Source organism: Pipistrellus hanaki (genome assembly GCF_964339955.1).
Source record: "Pipistrellus hanaki genome assembly, chromosome: 2".
In the NCBI taxonomy this organism is placed as follows: domain Eukaryota; kingdom Metazoa; phylum Chordata; class Mammalia; order Chiroptera; family Vespertilionidae; genus Pipistrellus; species Pipistrellus hanaki.
The window spans coordinates 61292559-61310972 of NC_140504.1; the positions used below are offsets into that span (position 1 = coordinate 61292559).

Below are 18414 nucleotides of genomic sequence, written 5' to 3' on the forward strand. Positions count from 1 at the left end.
ACGTATCCCTGTTGTGAAGGGGTACAAGACTGTACGCACATAGTTGTGAAAGCTGAGTTTATAAATTAGGCGCACCAAGTTATGAACAACAATAACAAGTGAAAGAGAACAATTATAACTGTAATTGTTCTCATAATGATGCTGCAATGAGGGTTATGTAAAGATGGCGTTATTAAGTACAATCAGGGGTACGTGAACACAAACACTGCAAGCCTGCGTTAGTCGATCTGATAACCAGGGTGGGTACTAAGTGGCTAACAGTGTAGAGGTGCCGGGTGAAGGGATGATTCACGCTACGGGCAGGACAGAGCAGGACACCTGAGATTTCATCACGCTACTCAGAACTGCACAACAAAAAACTCAAGAATTTTCTCACTTAATAATTTCGGACTGCAGTTGACCGTGGAAAGTGAAATCACTGGTGGGGGAACACTGCTATAATCCTTCCTTCAGCTCTGGCTCCTTGGGTCTATAATTCTACTCAATACACAGCTTAGAAAACAGCCCTGGACTTATTTACGCGTGTAGCTGTGTGAAGAGAACAGACTGAGAAGAGAGGGATGCATTGAGAACGTCCTTGGTGGACAATGCACCATGGTCTCGAGGTCTTCCTTTGGCAAATATTGACCTTTACTAAATACCATTACTAAATAGAGAATCGGAAGCCTGGCTGCTTAGGGCAGACAGCTGCCCCCCCCCCCCCACTCCCCTGCCCCCGCCCTGAGCAGAGCTTATACCACACATCTGCCTGGGCACCTGCACCAGGTATGACAGGATTGGTACTTCTAGTGCTGCCTGAACATCAGGGACCTTTTTGTGAGTTGTGAATTTCTGCTTATATCCAGCAGAAAACAGTTAATATGACATTGGCCTAAAGCTATAAGGTACTCCTTAATCATTTCCTATTTAGATTTCAAGCTTCTTAGCACCTTTTGGGGCTAAGCTGTCTCCCAATAATTTTCTTGTCTAAATAGCAATGTACAAAGTAGCTAAATTTTAGGCTCAAGCTAGCTCTCCTTTTTTAGCTATGAGCTGCTTGTCTCTCCCGGCAAAGGAGACTCTCATTAACCTCCCCCCCACTCCCCACCCCTTCTTTCAGCTGCAGCCTCCCCTCCCCTCCTGGGGCAGCTCTGGAAGACACCTGTGTGGTTTTTCCTTCCACCATAGCCAACCCTTCATCCCAAACCAAAGGGATTATTTGAGACACCCAAGCCAACAACAAATGTTTTTCCAATTTGCAATGAAGGGTTCCTTCTTGTTTTGTCAAGCCATCCTTGGCTGGCTGAACCGAACTGGGGGAGAGAGGTGGTGCTGGAAAAAACACTCTATGGTGTTTCTTTCTAAATCACAAAATGTGCATTCCCAAAGGCAACAGAGAAGAGAAACAGTGAGAAATGGGGAGGTGGGAGTGGAGTGGGGAATAGGAGGTGCAGCGAGAAAGAGACAATTACCTGGTGGTTAGACTGAAGACCCAAGTGAACCCATCATGGAAATACCTCACCGGAAATTAAACTCACTGTGCCAGTATCCGCCCCATCCCGGCAGCTGGCCCGAGCTTCAGTCTTGTACACAGTACTAATAGGTGAGTTCAGTTGTTGAGGGTCAGAGGACTCAAAAGATTAGCAATAAAGGTGTCTCCCACAAGTTCTTCAAACTCAACTCTGGGTCTTCCTCAGTTCCCGAACTGAATCCCTGTTCCTCTGGGCGCCCACTGAAATCTGTCTGCATGTCTGTGAGGCAACTCACAGGTCTGGCGTGCTCTTTGGCTCTTGTGCTCTGCAGCCCATCTTCTCCATCAGACTGAGAACCTCAGCCATCGGGCTCAGGTCTCACTGTGCCCTGTTGAGAATCCTAAATACTCCCCAATTCTTGGGATATCATTATCTAAAACACCCAAGTACTGAGCCTGAGGTTGGAGAATGGATGGTTTGCTGTTTCCTACGTGGGGGTCCTAAGTCCCTATGGATTTTGGACTCCCCAGCCTCCACAGTCATGGGAGCCAGTTATTTAAACCTCTTTCTCGTCTCCTTTTCCCTGTCTCTATTTCTCTCTACGTTTATATGGAAAACTGGTTCTGCTTCTCTGTAGAACCCTGACTAAAGCAGGGATGAAGGAGCTAGAAATAACTTGAAGAAAAAAAATGTCTACAGTGGTCCTTAATGTCCTGTTGTAGGCTCAGGGTCAGAGCCTAGAAGACCTCAAGGAAGTGTCTGATGGGGATCAGAGTTGCGGGGAGCTGAGCTCAAGGAGACAGGGTTTCTGTTTGTGGGATTCACATTCTGGGGGCGGGGTCAGCCTGGCCTGGCTGGAAGGACGCACGGCAGTGTACAACAGAGGCCACAGGGACAGCGGGGCAGGGACGCCGCGGGCTGCGCTGACTGGCAGCTGGGAGGCGGGGCTCAGGTTGGAGAACAGGTGTACGTAGGGAGTCAAGAACATCACAGGAAGTGGGTGAGCTCTCTCTTCCTAACCAGGCAATTCTCTCCCTTGGTTTTGGCTATAGCTGGCGCTTTGCCACCCTGGACTCTGCAGGAAATCACTCCACAAACGTGTGTTTGAATGAATAAACGCCTGGAGTGTATAAAATGCTTCAAAATAGTACCATCACATATGCTCTCATTCGATCCTCCAAGAAAAAGCCATGACAGTGAAGACAATATACTGTGCTCATCTCATAGTTGTGACGATGCAGATTAGGTCGCTTGCTCTAAGTCACATTCACTCAAAGTGTCAGGGTTAAAACTTAAACCCAGTATCTTTTTTTTTATTTCTTTCAGTTTCTTTCCCATTAGACCAGTTTGGCTCTTCATCATATTTATGAATTAAATTATGGTAACAACGCGCCTTGTCACCTTCTGACTTTTCCTCAAAGGCACAGAGTCAGGGAGAGCGCTGCTGAAGGAGCACCCCCTCCTGTCCTGCCAGCCGCCTGCTGCTGCCGGAGGGAGGGTAGCTCAGAAGTGGGTGCCTGGCCTAAGTGCTTGAAGCCCCTGATGGAGGAGCTGCAGGGAGTGACAGACCCACTCTCAATTACACCAGCATCAGCCTAGGACGTCACCTGAGCTTGAGGACTAAAAATCCCCACCCAGCTACCACCTATTTATTTCCAACGTCGGCTGGAAACGAGGGGTGAAAGGATAATTGGGAGAATTGAGGAATAAAAACTAGAAAAGAGTTGAAAATGAAGAACTATGGAGGGGAATGACTTGAACGGCAGATTACTGGAGGGAAGGGATAGGAAGCGGCTGCCACATGCACGTCGGCTCTGGTGAACCGGTTGTGAGCTCTGCTGTGCTGTGAGAACCCTTCTCAGGCTGAGTCGGGGCCTGGGCGGACGACTGTGCCGTCCGCTGGCAGTTCCTGCCATTGGCTCAGACGCACAGAGTGGGCACGCTTGAGCCATGTCAAGCGTTTGGCTCCTAGTATAAAGCTTGTGAAAAGAAAGGTAAAGGCAATCAAGGATCTCAACGTCACATGTATGTCAAAAAGCAAGAATTAAGTAAGGTGGTCTGGAGTGAGGCATTAGCAGCAGGAGAGGTTTACCACAAAATGTAGGCTCGATAAGAAAAGAATTCTCTGCAGAGGAGACTGGGGAGGCACCTCCACAGAGGGAAGGCAGCCGTTACCCACACGGCCAGAGCAACCTGGTGGGGGGGAGGGTAGGAACGCACAGGTGAGAGTCTTCAGGTGGTAACATTCTACCTGAAGACCAGAAGCCATGTCACCAGGTCGGGATGAAGTCCCGGTGCAACCCCCACCTCCCAGCATCCAGGCCTCAGAAGAGGTCTGGAACAGGAAAGCTCTGCTAGTGGCCTCTCCACATCCCGGATCCTCCTGCCAGGCCCTAGCCCCAATCATCCAAATCTCCCCGGGGATCTCCAGAAGTTCACGGAGATGCAGAAGGCAGTCTTGCCAGGTAGGCCACACAACAAATGCTTTGTCAGAGGATGAACATCTGGACACGCGCAGAGGAGGCCGGAGGAAAAGGACGTCTCGAGCTGTGTGGGGTGTGCGTGCGTGCGTGCGTGCACACCAGCACGCCACTGCCCAGCCTTGCTTCTAAACGCAGACGAGGCCTCTGGTAATCCCTTCTCCTGCTCAGCCTCCCTCGTATACCAGCCAACCAGCAAAACACAGCCCCCATTCTGCTCAGGAATGTGCTTTAGGAAACTTAATCTAACTGCTGAGCCCGGGCCAAATGCCCCATGGCATTAACCCAAAGACAGCACCCCTTTTTCCCGCCTCTCCCACTGCCTCCTCCAAAGTGGGAGGCTGCAGTCCCACTCCACCGACTCCTTGTTCTCCATGACACAGCCCCTCCACGCCCGCTCCCCCAGTTTCTAGAGCCTCTCCGTCCTCCGAGTCAGGCCCAAACATTTCACTCCTGATTCATGTCTAAATGACAAGCCAATAGCTCTTGGCTTTCCAACAAGACTCGGTTGGCTCCTGCACAAGCCCCTTCTTCTCTCGCTGGGCCTTTTTGGGTTGCAACCAAACCCTTCCCTTTGTCCTCACTGCCAACTGCAGATCCCTTTAAGCGTTAGAGAAAAAACTGGCCAGGAATTTTTTTTTTTTTTTTTAATAAAGCTATAAATTGTCTTTCCTCGCACAGATACACCTTGAAGTACAAGGAAGGCTCCAAAGCAAACCTCCTCCTCTCCAGCCCTCTCCTTCTCCAAACAAGGAAAGGCTCAGCCCGGCTCCTAATGAGGCCAGGCGGAGGGTGGTGGCGTTTTTTGCGCCTCTCAGACATGTGCTGGCCATTTGCAGAGGGACTTATCCTTCAAAGGCACACATGTTGCTAAAACGCACATCTTGTTTGTAGGAATGCACAACTGGGAACAACCTGACCGGCGATGGGAAAAGGGTTTGGTGCCTTTTGGTGGGTGTCCCAGGGCCGTGGGGAAGGATGATCCTGCTCTGGTTGGGGGCGGGGGGCAGGTGAGCCAGGAAGGGGCACGAGAAACCTGCCGGAGTGACGGTACGCGGTGTGTACACGTGGGAACCGCGCCAGGTTGTCACTGAACATTAGCGCACTTCGCGTGCTTTACCGGGTGCATGTAATACTCAATGAAAAGGACAGAATAAAAGCGGTCACATGGCCAATGCAACATGCTTGTCGTACAATGTCAAGGGGAAGGGGAGAAAAGCTAGAGACCACCAGTTCAGTAGTCAGCGGTGTCAGGTGTGGGTCTGGAGAAACACTGGGAGGGTGTGCTCCAAACGATACTAGGGTTGTGTGATGCGGGCTCAGGAGAAACACTGTTTTCCATATATTCCAAACCTTCTATAATGTAACTTAATTATAATTAAAAATATAAGGAGGAGTATGATGGTAGGAGGTGGAGCTCTGACCTCAACCTTTCCTTTCATGAAGAGATGGGCCCTCTGCACCCTCCCCACCCTCACCCAAGTCTCTGTGCCCTCCAATCACCCCCAGCTCGGCTATTAGCCCAGGGCCTGCTCTCTCCCCGGCCCCCACATGTACACACATGTACACACTGTGTACCATCTCCTCCCCGCCTCAGGCCAGCACGCAGATCCCCTGGTGCTCCTTCTGCCACCAACTGGCGCTCATGGAGGCTGGGGAGTGGCTCCCAGATGCAGCCCAGGCTGGTGGGCCTGGCCCCCGAGGGAGACCGGGACCCACCCTGCCTTCCTCCCTTCTGAGAAACGGGCAGGACTGCCCCACTGTTCCCATGGAGGGCAGCCCCTCAGGGGGAGAGAAGGGTCTTTCCTCCTCTGCTCTCTGCTTTCCCACCCTCATCGCTCTCCTCCCAGGGCTCACCTGCCCGGGGCCCCCAGTGTGACCCACGGGCTCCTGGTCCATCTCACCCGGCAGGGTGGCGATGTGGTGACATGGAAGCCCAAGGCAGGCTGCCAGGGAGAAGGGGGCACTGCCGAGCGAGCCACAGGGGAGCGAGCTCTGAAGACCTCAGTTTAAACCAAACGCCACTAATCTCAGAGTTTCCCTACGCACTGCACTTCAGGCTCCAGGAAGGTGGGGGTGGGGGTGTTCTTCATGTAGCCCGGCTCCAGACCTGGCACGTAAGAGTGGGGGTGCGGGCGGGGGCTCTCCAGCCTCGGACGTTTATTTAACCAGTCACGTCTCATTTGCCACGTGGGCGGCGGGCAGCATCCGGGTAAGGTGTGTGTGGTGCCTGGGTCAGGTAGACCCATGGGATGATTACATGTAAGATTAGCAGGAAGTCCTCTCCTGGCAGCCTCCCTGACCGATCTGTCACCTACTCCCTTCCTCTTTTCCTTTCTCTTTAGCCCCTGGCCATGCAGTTTCCTCTCCATTGTGTGGCGCTGTTTATACTCCAGGCATCTGCCATGTGCGTGCCCCTCAGAGAGAGGCAGGTGGCCAAGAGCGAGGCGGGCAGGCGGGCTCTGTTCTGCCCACATGGAGCCCTGTCAATGCGGAGGGCGGAGCTCGCAGGACGGAGGGGACCGTGAGCATCTGGCACAACCACCTAAAACCACAGAGCGACCAAGTGCAAAGACACAGCACGGCCCAGCCCGGGGCCACAGAACAGCTCATCCGGGTCAGGTTCCGCTCCGACACTCGGCCCAGACATGCACGTCCCCTGCTCGCAAAGTGGCTTCGAGAGGCACACAGCCCCCCCTGGGACTGCCGGGAAGCTCCCACATGCAAGACCCCTTTTTGGTAAGACTAATGATGGAGTGTGGGGGGTAATCCATGGTTGGGAGGGGTGAGGGGGTGAGGGCAGAGAGACCAGAGAGACAGAGGGGGGGGGAGGGACAGGAGCAAAGGGCAGCACTCACTGGCTAGTGTCACCGTGGCCGGCACACTGGCCACGGCCCCCGCGGGCAGCCGGGCCACGCACTGGTACCGTCCCACGGTGCGGTTGCTGAGGGCGGGGATGACCAGCGTCCCGCGGGTGATGAGGACACCGAGGGCATCGTCGGAACCGTTCAGCTCCCTGCCGTTCAGGCGCCAGGCGGTGCTCAGCCCCGGCGGCTCCACCACGCAGCCCAGGATCACGGCTCCCCCGAGCTTCTGGACGGTGGAGGGGGGCTGCACGGTGACCTGGGACACCGCGTCTGCAAGAGGAACAGAGGCGGCCATGAAGCGATGCTCTCGGGGCTCCCACCGCAGAACCGTGGGAAGCACTGCTCAGGCAGCCTTCCCAAGCTGGGCAACTGGAGGAGCGGATCTTTCCCTGAAGACCAGGGAGCCCTCCCCAGCCTGTGCTCACCTGGGGGGCGAAAGGGAGTGGCCATGGCTGCCAAGGGGAGCACTCAGGGTTGGACAGACCCGAATCTGAATGCCCGCACCAGGCTTCTGAGCCATGTGGCGTTGGCCTTTTAGGGTTTCAGTTTCTTGTCTGTAAAACGGGGCTAATAATACTTCTCACAGGGCAGCTGTGAAGCTCACGCACTGTAAACCGCCTGCCACAATCTCAGGTAATAAGTGCTCAGAACAAGGTGGTGACTCTCATTGTTCCTCCTCCACTGATCTGGGTCGGAAATGATTAAAATACCCAACGATAAGCCCTGTGGTGCTGCTGGGATCATTTCTCATCGTGTGTTATTGAGCGTGTCCCCGAACCAGTGGGAGCGAGTGTTCTCTGAAATCCCGAAAGAGGAAGGGCTTTTGGAAGGGCTGTGGTAGAAGGTGCAGCGCCTCCATCTGGCAGGAAGGGGAAAGCGTCCTCCCGAGAAGGGCAGGCCGAGAAAGGGGAGGGCGGACTCACTCAGGTCGGCGAAGCAGCCTGCTGCAGCCAAGAGGAGGCAGGTGAGCGTGACCTCCGGCCTCCTTCCTCTCTGAGTCGTCATCGTCCCGCGCGGCAGGTGTGTGACAGAGGGTCCAAGGCCAACGTCCCATAAGCCACCAGTCACCCGAAGAGATTCTGCGGTCCTCCGCAACACTCTGTCATGAGAGAGAGAGAGAGAGAGAGAGAGAGAGAGAGAGAGAGAGAGAGGGAGACAGACAGACTGTGGTGAGAAGGCCTGGGATGCCCACGTGGTAACCAGAGCCCAGTTGGTCCCTGCACCCCCTGCTTCCATCAGACATGCTGGACACTGAGTGCTGGCTTGCTGTGCTGCTGGAAGGCCCAAGACCATGCTCATGCCATGTCTCATTCAAAAGATGCTCTAAGCTATCCCCATCTGGAGCCATAAGGCGATTGTGTGATGGTAAGAATGCTGAGACTTGCTGAAACCGGTTTGGCTCAGTGGATAGAGCATCAGCCTGTGGACTGAAAGGTCCCGGGTTCGATTCTGGTCAAGGGCATGTACCTTGGTTGTGGGCACATCCCCAGTAGGGGGTGTGCAGGAGGCAGCTGAATGATGTTTCTCTCTCATCGATGTTTCTAACTCTCTATCCCTCTCTCTTCCTCTCTGTAAAAAATCAATAAAATATATTAAAAAAATAAATAAAAGAATGCTGAGCCTGGCCCGACGCAGCTGCAGCAGCAGGGACTCAGGGGCAGTGAGCACCCAGCAAAGACAGGAGGTGGGAGGTCTGCGGCCACGTGCCGCCCGCACAGACCATGGCGGACAGCGCTGCGTCCCTCCAGTGCGTCAGAGCCTCTGGCTTAGGGATGTTGGCCACTGAGTCCTAAAGCCTCAGGGACTCACCAACCCCACCCCTGTATCTCTGTGAACTTCTTTATTCTTAGAATCAACCTACCCTCCTCAGCCTGCCTGTAACTTCTGGTCGCACAATATATCAAAGCCACACATCGGCCAAGGCCCCGCCTTCTCTCCCCGGGGGCTGGAATTCCCGCCTTTTTATTTCCACAGAATCTGCACTCCTGAGACTGACTGACCCACCAGGCTGCCTCTCCGCCCAGAACAGCATCCCCGTGGGGCCCAGCCTTCAGGGCACCTCCAGCCGCCCCACGGCCTAGCTCAGCTCCCAGCCGCCCTCTCACCGCCTCGCCTCGCACCTGGACTCCTCCCCGGCCACCGTGTTGAATCTGTAAGGATCCTTTAAGCTACCGTCCTTGAAGGAGTCATCAAAATCTCAGGGAGGCAGGTGTACACGCGCGCACACACTTCTGTCACAGCCTAAACCGCGATGTTGCTGCCACTGCTGCACTGAACACATCAGGCCAAGAAGGAAGGTGGGGGACATCCTGGTTGGGCAGGGAGGCCCTGGAGTGAGCTCCAGGTGACGGTGTAAGGTGACCAGATGTCCCGTTTTTGGTGGGACAGTCCTGATTTTTAACTATTTGTCCTGCAGCGTTTTAAAAAAGTTCTGATTTTTGGGGAAAAAATTAAAAAAAAAACAAAAAAAACTCCACGGGGCGCAGGACAAATTGTTAAAAATTGGGGCTGTCCCGCCAAAAGCGGGACATCTGGTCACCTTACAGTAAGGCAGCATGCAGGCCATCCACCGTGGATGCAGCGTCCTGAATCACGCACAGGTGGGAATACCAGGAGTCATTGCCAGGAGGGGGACATACACTCACAATGTTAACCTTTCTAGGCCGGTTTATCTAACCAACGACTCTTTCAAAGACTCCACCACGGAAAGCTCAGGGAAGGAGTTACGTGCCCCAGCTGAGCGATGCGTTGTGTGCCCCGTCTGGAGCTCTGGCTGCCTGTGCTGTCGGCTGCGGGAGCAGGTCCTCAGCTCTTCAACCATCATCACTCTGGACACGACACACAGGATGAAGGCTGGGCTCTTGCTCTGTGCTCGGGGTTTGCCTAATCCTCTCCCTCCTCCAAGCTCCTTTGCCCTGGGCTTTCCCCCGGCTGCTGGAGGCAAGAGGGCACATCGCTCAGCCCAGCAAGCTCCTCCAGGCCAGACGGAGGACCAGCCCCACACATGTTCGGGATGTTTTCCAAAGAGGAGTTCTTCCCCTGTGCCTTGCCATCCTTCCCTGTGCCCTGTGTCTCCCACATCGGAGGCTTCTCCTTCGCTCTGGGAAAGGACAAGGGACATTTTCTATAAAAGGTTTGAGAGAAAAGTTTGAAAGACACTTTTCAAGAGTTTTTCCTTGGCAAGATGAAATATTTTCCTCTTGGTATAGAGAGAGCTTTCGCGCTTTTTTTTTTTTTTTTTTTTTTTTGACAATCCAGTAAATCAAAGGGCCATGTTATCAGCAAAGTGAAATTAAGGACATCTGGGAAGGATGTGAATGGAGGTGGCTGGGGACAGGTGTGAGGGGGTGGGGGCGTGAGGCAGGGCTGCCGTCACTACAGGATCCTTGCTAAGTTTTTTGCGGGGGGGGGGGGTGTATTTTTTTTTTTTCATAAAAACACTATAAAGTGGGGAGTGCGATCCCCATCTTACGGGTGAGAACACTGGGTTCCAGGGGTTAGTTCACATAACTACAGGCCTGGAATGAAACCCAGCTCTGTGCTTTTAACCACAAGAATAGCCTTTTCACACATTTTTTCTTTCTTTTTAAAATATATAAGAAAGAGGGAGAGAGAGATAGAAATATCAATGATGAGAGAGAATCATCGATTGGCTGCCTCCTGTACATCCCGCACAGGAGACCGAGCCCTGGCCGGAAATCAAACCGTGACCTGCTAATCCACAGGTTGACATGAAACTACTGAGCAAGAGGCTGAGCCTTTTCACACATTTTTCTATCTGTTCCCTGCACCCAGTGGGTGCTTACTGGAGTTAGAACATGGGTGATGTAGAACTGAGGAATTTTAAGTTATTTCTAGAAAAGAGTTCATACCAAAAACAGCAAGCTTTTGGTGCCCTCTAAGTTTTCCAGATACTTGTTTTAATGGCCTCCTTTGCAGCAAACGAGAAAACATATTTATCGAGAACTCTGCATGAATTACCATTATAGGAACATAGGGAACTTGATTGTTCATGACACCCTCTCGTTTCCTCCATTCCTTAAGGGCTTTGGGGACACGTGTTCCTTCCCTGCCCCGAGGAAGGACGAAGCATGGAAGGAAAAAAGGGAAGGAAGGGAGAAAAGCTGGGAGGCAGAGCGGCAGGGAGACAGCAAGTGAACGCACAGCAATACAGGGCAAGAAAGAAGACCAGCAGACAGGAGGGCAGGAGGGCGGGCTCACATCTGAGTCCCCGGTGGCTGCGGAGGTGTTTGGGTTGTAAAGTCCACAAAGGTTTTACTGAGGAAGTCCAGCCCTGACCCCCTCCTGCTTCACAAGGACCAGCCGAACCATTCCTGTTACTTCTGCACCCTCGGTAATTTACAAGGTTCAAACTGGAAACAGACCCCACCGCTGCTGCCCCCACCAGCCTGCTTTTAAAGGCAGCAAGGAGAGAAGACTGCCGCTAGGGAGGGAGAGGGGCAGAGGAAGCAGGTACCCAGAGGAGCAGGAAGGAGTTAACTCATTAATCCCCACACCACCTCATGAGCAGGTACCATTTAATGATCCCGAGGGAGGACCCTGTGAGGTTGCCTTCACGCAGGAGCAGAGCTGTGACAAACACACGGGCCGGGCAGGGGTTCCCGGAGCAGCAATGAATCTTACTGAACAGCTGGGAGACGGGGCTACTTCCTGAACCAGGACGCCTAGGGAGTGTGGTCTAGGAAGATAATTCTGAAGAGGCAGATTGCTGAGCACTGTGCTGTACTGAGTGAAAGAAGGCAAGAAGGTTAACGGGAGTAGCATCTGCAGAGTAACTCTGCCCCACGGTGAAAGGATTGGGGTACAACTTCAAAGTTGGGTGAAGGCAACAGTAAGGCCTGATATTTTTCTCAGCAAAGCAAGGTCTGTCTAGATTAACGTGACCAGACATCCCGATTTTTAACAATTTGTCCCACGTCCCGTGGTGTTTTTTTTAAAAAAGTCCCGATTTTTTCCCAAAAATTGGGACTTTTTTTTTTTTTTTTTTTTTTTTTTTAAACACCACGGGACGTGGGACAAATTGTTAAAAATCAGGACTGTCCCTCCAAAAGCGGGATGTCTGGTCACCTTAGTCTCTAGATCCTAATTTTCTACACTATTTCTCAGAAAAAGAGGAGCGACCAAGATAGGAATCAAAAAGCAGAGAGAAGGGAAAATGAATTCTTGTCATGCATCCCTCACTGAGGTTTAAGTACTTGCTTTTGAAAGGGGTATGTGGACACGAAGCATAAAATATGCCTGAGAAGTTTAACTGCGGACATATGTGTTCACATACATGCTCCCACTGATACAAGCTCCTCCAAGCAGACGTGTTTGAACTTTTTATCTAAAAACAACAATAGAATACACTCCTGAGGCTGAGAACGAGCAGGAGAAATTACAGCCTCAGTATTTATTTTGCAAGAAAATCACAAACAACTGAGAGCTGATGGTGGGCGGGAGGTGGCCGGCTCCAGCTTCCCCGGAGGGAGGGAGGCTGGCCGGCCGGAGGGGAGTGAGACCACAGCGCGGGGGCCACAGGTCGCCCCGGGTCACCCGGGCTGTGCCGCTCCGTCAGAAAGGGGGAGCTCCATGGCCAACACACAAAACACGGCTTTGGGTGGCCCGTGACCGATAGCCAAGAAGAGCTTAAACATCCAGTGGCAAGAAACAGATCTGACAAAATTTTGTTCCATTGGTTGGGGTGGGGGCTAGCTATATAAGGAGAGAAACATTTTTAAGCCCAGATTACATTTTTTTTTTTTTCTTGTTCCCAATTCCATAGCGGAATTCGCCTTCCCTACTACCTTGGGAGGTGGAGAGGTGTCCTCCCGATGGTGATGCTAAGTGGCAGGTGACTGCTGGGTGCTGGCGGCCCCACCCTCTGCCTCAGAAAGGGGGCTGCTCCAGCACAAGGAGCAGCATTGGGGGAAATCCTGGGGAAACCAGTGACTTCTCAGAGGGCTGGACATGGGAGTTCAGATAGACTCGGGAGAAGGATTTAAAAAGTCATTTTTACTGCTCCACCGGCATGGCTCAGTGGTTGAGCGTTGACCTGTGAACCAGGAGGTCGCAGTTCAATTTCCGGTCAGGGCACATGCCCGGGTTGCAGGCTCGGTCCTCAGTGTGGGGCGTGCAGGAGGCAGCAGATCAGTGATTCTCTCTCATCGGTGAGTTTCTATCTCTCTCTCCCTGTCCCTTCCGCTCTGAAATCAATAAAAAATGTATTTTTAAAAGTCATTTTACTTTAAAAAATTGTATCCACAGGCCTCATTAAAGGGAAACATTCTAAATGAGGAGGGACCCTCAGAGGAAACACAGTCATAGCTAGTGGGTGCTGAGTGTTCTGAGGGAAGAGAGTGCTTTGCAGAAGGTGTCCCAGCCGATTAGGAAGGAGACACAGGGGGACAAGTCGGGTCTCCCTCTGGGCCGGCCAGCGCTCTTCCCACTATCCTGCCGCTGCCTCGTGGGGCTGGGCTAACCAACTGCTAGAACTGCTTTTAAAAACCAGTTTACAGTGTTTCTGAACTTACTCTCCTGGGCATAAGAATAATGTTACCTGGGACTTTACCTGCCACAGTAACTATTTGTGTGGCCACTGCCCTTCTTTAACCATTTACAGCCTCATCCGGAACAAGCTCTCGATGCCCCTTCCGCACACTCCTCCACCGGAACGCTCTGCTCCGGTGAAGACGCACAGCATCTGTGCTGTGCGAAATGCCGGGCAGCCACCCGCCACGTGCGTCTAGGAAATCTCTCACCTGCAGCTAATGTGCCTGGGGAATGGCATCTTACGTTTTAAGTGGCCACGTAAGGCCAGTGGTCACCCCTGGATCTGGTTCTCTAGCTCTTACCTGCCTTGCTCCGGAAGTGACACTTACCTTGGACCGCACAGTTCTATCTAGACTGGCCCCTAGATCATCTACCCAGGCATCTCTGATGTCAAACAGGAGAGAATAACAATTGTTTTTAGGTTCTTAAGTCTGAGCCAGCCTTCATACGTCTAGCTTATTCCTTATCCAAATTTTGTGACTCTCCTATTTAAAAACTGTGTATTTTGATTTTTTTTAAAAATATTTTACTGCCAAAAGAGGTTTCGCTCAGTGGATAGAGCTTTGATCTGCAGACTGAAGGGTCCCAGTTTTGTTTCCAGTCAAGGGCATGTACATTGGTTACGAGAGCATATCCCCAGTGGGGGGTGTGCAGGAAGCAGCTGGTCGATGTTTCTCTCTCAGTGATGTTTCTAGCTCTCTATCCCTCTTCCTTCCTCTCTGTAATAAAATCAAATATATATATATATATATATATATATATATATATCTATCTTACTTCTTTTTATACTGATCCAAACCTGTCAGGGCTGTATTTTGATTTTATTATTGGGAAAGAAAGAGTATTACTGCAATCGACTACATATAAGACAAGTAAGCAAGGCACGGTAATAGAGGGTGGATTTAGCCAACAAGCTCAGCCTACCTCCCTAAGCGCCTCATTTCCAGCTCCTCTGACTAGTGCTGGCCAATGAAGTACAAGGGAACCTGTCACGTGTCACTTCCAGACCAAGGCATTAGGAGCTGGAGAACTAGAGAGCGGCTTCCGAGTCTCCCTTCTCCTGTCCCGGGGCCACAGGTTGCAGGTTTCAGAGGGCTCGGCCACGAGATGGGAGAAGGCAGCTTAATCTTTTGTTGCACAAAACCACCAAAGCTTTGGGATTGCTCCCATGTAGCATCTTTAATATTGTCACTGATCACCACAAAGGGGAAGCAGCAAATGAGAGCAGAGGGAGGAGCGCGTTTTCAAGTTCGAGCTCTCAGGAAAGGTTTTCTGGATTCAGGGTTTGCAGCGGGGCCTTTTGGAATACACAGGCGCAGGCGTAAGGACACGGTGATGTTGTCTGGTGGGAATGCAGGTGTTGGGTGGGAGGTGCACCGAGCAGTTTGGCTGCTTGTCTTGAACAGTGGTCTCCGGATTTCCTGATCTTGCTCCCGTGAATAACATAGTCTGGGCAAATATCCCTTATGCATGCACATCTATTTACACATCAGATGCAGGTACTGCTGAACTCGAATGTAAAAAAGAGGAGGTAAAAGTGAAACCATATTTTAATGACTTGTTAATCATGGTTGTTTTATAACACCATTAAGCTGACACTGTGTGCCTATTTAGGCCGAGGCTCATCACTAATAACATGGATGTAATCTCTTTCAAACGCTCAGCGTGAACGCTAATTATTTGGTGACTTCTCATCAGAAGAGATTCCGCTGCCATTGTTTTTGCCTCCCAATGTGGCCTGAAAAGGGGCAGCCCTGCCCTCCCCTCCTGTTCGCCTGCGCTTGGATTGTCAGCTGCTCTGCAGCCCAGCTTCTTTGCAGCATCTCTTTAAGCCACGTGTCCTCTTGTGAGCGTTAGTTTAACTAAAACTGAATAATCTCATCTGCAAATCACAGGAAAAGCGAGGAGTGCGTGAACGGGCGGCGAGGTCCCCACTGCTGGCCTCCGCGCGTGGAGGCCCCTGGCGCTGTTTGCCGGACACGGGGGCTGGAGGTACCATGTCCATCCCGGTATGAAACATCAGGAGAGCTTGGCTTCTTTCCTGTGCTTTTTTGAGATGGAAACAAACATAAGAGCCCCTAGTTGTCCTTCCAGGGTGGAGTTGTTTGTATTTCCCTGTCAGCAGCGTGCAGCCCATTTTGGTAAGGTGACCAGACGTCCCGCTTTTGGCGGGACAGTCTCGATTCTTAACAATTTGTCCCGCAGCGTTTTAAAAAAGTCCCGATTTTTTTTTTAAAAAAATCGGGACTTTTTAAAAACACTGCAGGACGCAGGACAAATTGTTAAAAATCGGGAATGTCCTGCCAAAAGCAGGACGTCTGGTCACCTTACACTTTGGAGACTATTCTAGAGGAATGACAGGAGGCGAGGGAGGATGATGAGGTTGGGTCAGGCTGCGGAAGAGGAGGAAAAGGAGCTTGAACTCAATACCATAGGATTGTGTTCAGCAAACTGCGGCTCTCTAGCCACATGCGGCTCTTTGGCCCCTTGAGTGTGGCTTGTCCACAAAATACCACGGCCTGGGTGAGTCTATTTTGAAGAGGTGGCGTTAGGAGAAGTTTATATTTAAAAATTTGGCTCTCAAAAGAAATTTCAATCGTTGTACTGTTGATATTTGGCTCTGTTGACTAATGAGTTTGCCAACCACTGCCATCGGAGATGGGAACCGTGGATGGTTTGTGAGAAGGGAATATATGATCAAGGTGACGTTACTAAAACCTGGGCTTCTCATTCTCACTGCGGCCAACATTGATGACCAGCTGCTGACAAACATGGACAGGGCCTATTTCCACTCAGGACACGGGCCGGTGGTGGTGGTGGTGGTGGTGGTGCTGGCCATCCAGGCAAGGGAAGGATCCCCCACAGAGAGAAGTGCCCTCTGCCTACAGTGAAGGGAAAGTCTGCTCCCTTGGGCAAGTCAAATCCCCCCCCCGCCCCCCCCCCCCCCCCCCCCCCCCCCGCGCCCCAGCCACTTGAGGACGAAGTTACTGGGGAGTTTCATTTCTTTGTCACACATACCCCTTCCTGAAAATAGCCTTATTTCTTTACAGAGATTCTTCTTAAAAAATCTACTGCATGGGGTCGGGGGAGACACAAACCTTTATTGCTAACTGGAAAAAAGAGAGAAAAGGAAAGCCATTTCCTTTCTTCCACACCCCTTCTCAGTCCCCCACCCCATTCCACATAAATTCAATCTGACAACCCTGCTAATTGGATAAGCGCAGCGCCTGCTCTCCTAGAAGGCATTCCCTTTGCTTTCTGTGTTTTGTTTTTGGAGGCCTCCAAACAGGGCGATTGTGCTGTTCTTTAACACGAATTCCATCTGCTTTAGTTCTCCCTCCATTCACCCTCCTCGTGAATATTTATGAAGCCTTCCCTGCTGCTGTCCCTTTCCACCCCACCTCCACCCCTTCCCCTCAGCCTCCCTCTCCCCTCCCGGCCCGGCCCCCTCCCCCCTTCCCTCAGAGCCGGACAAAAACCTTCCAAATGGCCCCCCTCCTTGCTTTAGATAAACACAGGCAGTGTCAAGTGTGAGGAGTAGGGGGAGGTGGGGCGGGGGTTCAACTGCCAGTCAAGCCCCCCGGCCTTCAATGGGGCCTGGGGGCCTACCCTAATCTGCTGCATGCTTGCCATATGGGGGCTGTGTTGCCCCGGGAAACACTAACAGGCAGAACGGAGCTTAATAGAGTCCATATTCATTGTAATGCAGTGAGCTCGCTCAGGCACCACTGCCCCTTCGGGCCGTTTCATTCTTCGGTTTCCCTCTCTCTTTCTGTTTTTCCTCCCTTATTTTTTCTCTCTTCCTTTCAAAAGGACCCAGGACCGGAGAGAGCAGTAACCTGCAGAGGCTGGGCGGGCAGGGAGGCGAAGCTGGGGGTTAGGAGTGAGGAAGGGGATGGTGGTGCTGGGCTGGGGGTTGAAGCCGGAGGGGAGAGGTGAGAAAGGGGAGCTTCTGGAGAGCAGAGTGGAGTGTGCATCAGCTGGGGGCATGGAGCTGTGGCTCTGAACGTGTGCGCACGTGTACGCGTGTGGCAGGTGGGTATGGGCCACCAGGGCCCTGGAGCACAGAAGCCTTCGCATTTACTCAGCCCCCTATGCCTGGGTAACCCAACACCATCTGGAATCCCAGTCACGGGAAGGTCACAAAAGCCAGTGACACCCACTTCCTCCCCTAGGGGTCAGGCCAGTGGCCCTGAAGTCACAGGTGTCAGCAATGGGATGAAACCACATTAGAAATAAATGTCCAGGCTGGGCCCTGTCCTCCTCTGGCTGAGCTGGAGTGGAAGAAGGTGTGCCAGCTGTGGTTGACAGCTGTGGTGTGCCACGGCCACACCGAGGACAGAGGGCCTCTGCACTGAGCGGGCTGCCCAGCAGGCGAAGCCTCATCGGGAGTGTATCTGCAGGGACTGAGGCTCGGGGCTCCCAGAGGTCAGAGGGATCTTTCCCCGGGGCTCAAAAGGGAAAGAGGGCAGGAAACGTGGGAAGAGAACGGAGCCCTTTTTTCCCAACTTCTCAGAAAGAGTAAAATGGGTAACCGAGATACTACGGAATTCCTCAAAGCATGAAGAATCCGTTTCCTAAGTTGTGAAACAAAGCTATTCGTTCCGTTCTGTGATGGTAAAAATCACAAACTTAAAATCAAGAGAGAATACAAAAGCTACCACAGCTGAAACTTTACCCCCGGGGTGTCTAGCACATAGGAAGAGTTCAACAAGTGGTTATCGGACAAATCGTATAGGTGCTCCTGTAGTGTCACTACCGCCGGCCAGGAGCCTGAAACTCTCCCAGACTGCCAGCTGCTGCCAGGGTTCAGAGGGGTGGCAGAGGCTTTAACAGAAAGACAGTGCTCTGCCTCGATAATGCCAGTGTCTGTCAGAGGCCTTTTGTTATCTGCCTTGCCCTAGGCCAAAAGCCAGGCAGCCCAGGTCAGATGAACCCACTCAAACCAAGCAGATCCTGTGCTTGCTGTTGTTGGTCTTCTGCCCTCCAAACTCGATACATTCCACCTCCTTGGCCTTAACCTCACTGCGATGCATCATAAACCCGTGGTTTCCTAAATTCAAC

The 18414-nt window shown here is 52.2% G+C and overlaps 1 protein-coding gene across 4 annotated transcripts in view; it reads right to left on the reverse strand.

The window, feature by feature from the left end:
• The window catches only part of BOC (BOC cell adhesion associated, oncogene regulated), a 76502-nt gene that overhangs the window by 30122 nt on the left and 27966 nt on the right, over positions 1–18414 (reverse strand). For all 4 annotated transcript variants that reach the window (XM_084873972.1, XM_084873971.1, XM_084873974.1 and 1 more), the window contains exons 3-4: positions 7722–7897; positions 6790–7068 (exon numbers count right to left, since the gene is read on the reverse strand). In XM_084873972.1, the coding sequence (XP_084730098.1) occupies positions 6790–7068; positions 7722–7803 (361 nt within the window). In that variant the 5' untranslated portion in view covers positions 7804–7897. The remainder of the gene's footprint in view (positions 1–6789; positions 7069–7721; positions 7898–18414) is intronic.